At 41.8% G+C, this 2,798-nt stretch overlaps 1 protein-coding gene across 1 annotated transcript; it reads left to right on the forward strand.

Annotated features, from left to right (window-relative positions):
- Positions 1-42: 42 nt before the first annotated feature.
- Positions 43-924, forward strand: LOC104289570 (olfactory receptor 6B1-like). Its single transcript, XM_009888524.1, has one exon. It carries the CDS (start codon positions 43-45, stop codon positions 922-924), a length of 882 nt encoding a protein of 293 aa, XP_009886826.1.
- The last annotated feature ends 1,874 nt before the right edge of the window (positions 925-2,798 follow it).

Below are 2,798 nucleotides of genomic sequence, written 5' to 3' on the forward strand. Positions count from 1 at the left end.
ATCACAACAGTCCTGCTCCTGGAATTTGGGAATAGCCCAGAAATGCAACCTTTTCTCTTTCTCCTTTTTTTGGTGATCTACGTTGTGACTGTTATTTGCAACATCCTCATTTTTGTTTTAGTGGTGGCTGATCGGCACTTCCACAAACCCATGTACTTCTTCCTGTGCAACTTGCCCTGCTTGGAGACCTGCTACAGCTCTACCATCCTGCCCAGGATGTTGTCCAGCTTTCTGACTGGGGACAAGAGCATTTCTATTGGCGGCTGCATCACACAATTTTATTTCTTTGGCTCCCTAGCAGTCACTGAAAGCTTTCTTTTATCAGTGATGTCCTATGATCGGTATTTAGCTGTATGCCAACCCTTTCACTACAGAGCTGTCATGAATAGCAGATGCTGCCTCCAACTTGTAGCTTGGTCTTGGATGAATGGTTGCCTTGTTATGGCCATAAGCTGCTTCCTGATTTCACAACATTCCTTCTGCGGTCCCAAGTTTATTGATCATTTCTTTTGTGATTTCACTCCAGTGATAAAACTCTCCTGCTGTGACACCAGCCTGACTGAGATGTTGGTGTTCATCCTCTCATGGGTATGTGCACTACCCCCTTTCATACTGACCCTAGTGTCCTACGTGTGTATCATCACCACTGTCCTAAGAATGTCTTCCACCACTGGGATGCAAAAAGCTTTTTCCACCTGCTTTTCCCACCTCATTGTTATTACAGTTTTTTATGGAAGCTTAATAATTGTTTATGTTCTGCCAAAAACTAGGACTCTAAGTGCACTGAATAAATTCTTCTCAGTTTTCTACACTGTTGTGACTCCACTGCTCAACCCACTCATCTACAGTCTGAGAAATAGAGAGGTGAAGGATGCTCTGAGTAGAGTCATCAAGAAATGTGAATATATCCTAAACGTTAGATAGTTTTAACCATTTTCTTCCCCTAGAAGACAATGAAAGAAAATAACTTATGATATTTGAGGGAAGATTCTCCTCACGCAATTTTTAGTCTTCAGAACCTGTGTTGCTTATCCTAGACTTTTCACTATCAAATTAGCTAATCTGACCTACCTTAAATGCCCAAGTGAGAATGAGACATTTTTCTCTGGAAAAGGGTCATCTCTCTTTACAAATTTTACCAGTTGCTTGGGTAACTAGTTCAGATTTCAACGTCTAACTAGTGATTCTCCAAATCAGCTGATTGCAATCCCAGTCCTCTGAAGAGTGACCTATTTCACTTTAAAAGTGTTGTTGAGGACAGCTGATTCTTAGATGAATAATTTAGATTTAAGGAGTAATTTTTTTAGGCAGCTAAAGGTAGGTCAGAGGAATGGACCCAATTCAGAGGTAGCAATTTAATCTCTGTTTTAGAGTAACTATACAAGCATGACTATAATTGTCTCAGCGAATATGAATGCTACACAGTTGATTGCATAGCTGTAAATAACTCTTAATGGGTTATATGTTTTTAGACATTTCCTATTCATATTTATTGTAATTGTCATCTCAGCTATTTTCAGCTATTTATGTGAACTTCATAAGTTTTCTCTTCCAAAGTCAACTCTGATGGCAAATGTGAACACAAGTTCTACAGAGATGCCTTACCCAATGTCCTCTTATAAGGTGATTTTGTAAGGAAGCAAATAAAAGACATTGCTGTCATCAAGGACAAACAAACAATTAAAAATATCTTGAAAGGTGAAATGCAAATTTTGGCTGGGATTCATCCCAGCATGTAGACACCACATGCAATTATCAATCTCTGAAACAATTGTCTAGGTTGACTTGATAATTGACTAGCTTAGTCTCTGTTGCATGATTTGGGGCATTAGGCAAAATAGTAGCCATCTGAATTAACACAATCAATGCAGGAGAAAGCACCTACTTTGTCAATATCAAAGTTTGAGGAGGGGAACCACAAACATAGAGTTAGTTCTTCATTAATATGTTGAGATGCAAAGAAGGCTGAAGAAAAAGAACTATCTTAAACTTTTTTCCTCAGAAAGACACCCATACATTTTCATTTGAGTAACTACAAATGCTTTTCAGCACTTAGTCTGAGATTTTAACATTCCTCTAACATTTTATGGCTATGATTTAGATGCCTAAGCCACAGCTTGTCACCCTAGAAGTCTTCAAGAATCAATGGAGAAAAATTTACACAAACTGGTGATTTCTGTGACCTTTCCTTTGAGCCAGCAATGTGCCCTTGGCACCAAAAAGGCCAATGGAATCCTGGGCTGCATAGGGAAGAGTGTGACCAGTAGGTCGAGGGAGGTCGTTCTCCCCCTCTACTCGGCACTAGTGAGGCCACAACTGGAATACTGTGTCCAGTTTTGGGCTCCCCAGTTCAAGAGGGACAGGGAACTGCTGGAGCGAGTCCAGCGAAGGGCAACCAAGATGACTGAGGGATTGGAGCATCTCCCTTACGAGGAAAGGCTGAGAGAGCTGGGACTCTTTAGCCTGGAGAAGAGAAGGCTGAGGGGAGACCTTATTATTGCTTACAAATATCTAAAGGGAAGGTTGAAGGAGGATGGAGCTAGACTCTTCTCGGTGGTTCCCGGTGACAGGACGAGGGGCAATGGGCACAAGTTGGAGCATAGGAAGTTCCGTTCCAATACATGGAAAAACTTCTTTACAGTTCAGGTGACAGAGCAGTGGCACAGGCTGCCCAGGGAGGTTGTGGAGTCCCCTTCTCTGGAGATTCTCAAGACCCGCCTGGATGCAGTCCTGAGTAACGTGGTCTAGCCAATTCCTGCTTTAGCAGGGGAGTTGGACTAGATGATCTCTAGAGGTCC

The sequence above is a fragment of the Charadrius vociferus genome, unplaced genomic scaffold (genome assembly GCF_000708025.1).
Source record: "Charadrius vociferus isolate BGI_N301 unplaced genomic scaffold, ASM70802v2 scaffold57, whole genome shotgun sequence".
Taxonomy (NCBI): Eukaryota; Metazoa; Chordata; class Aves; order Charadriiformes; family Charadriidae; genus Charadrius; species Charadrius vociferus.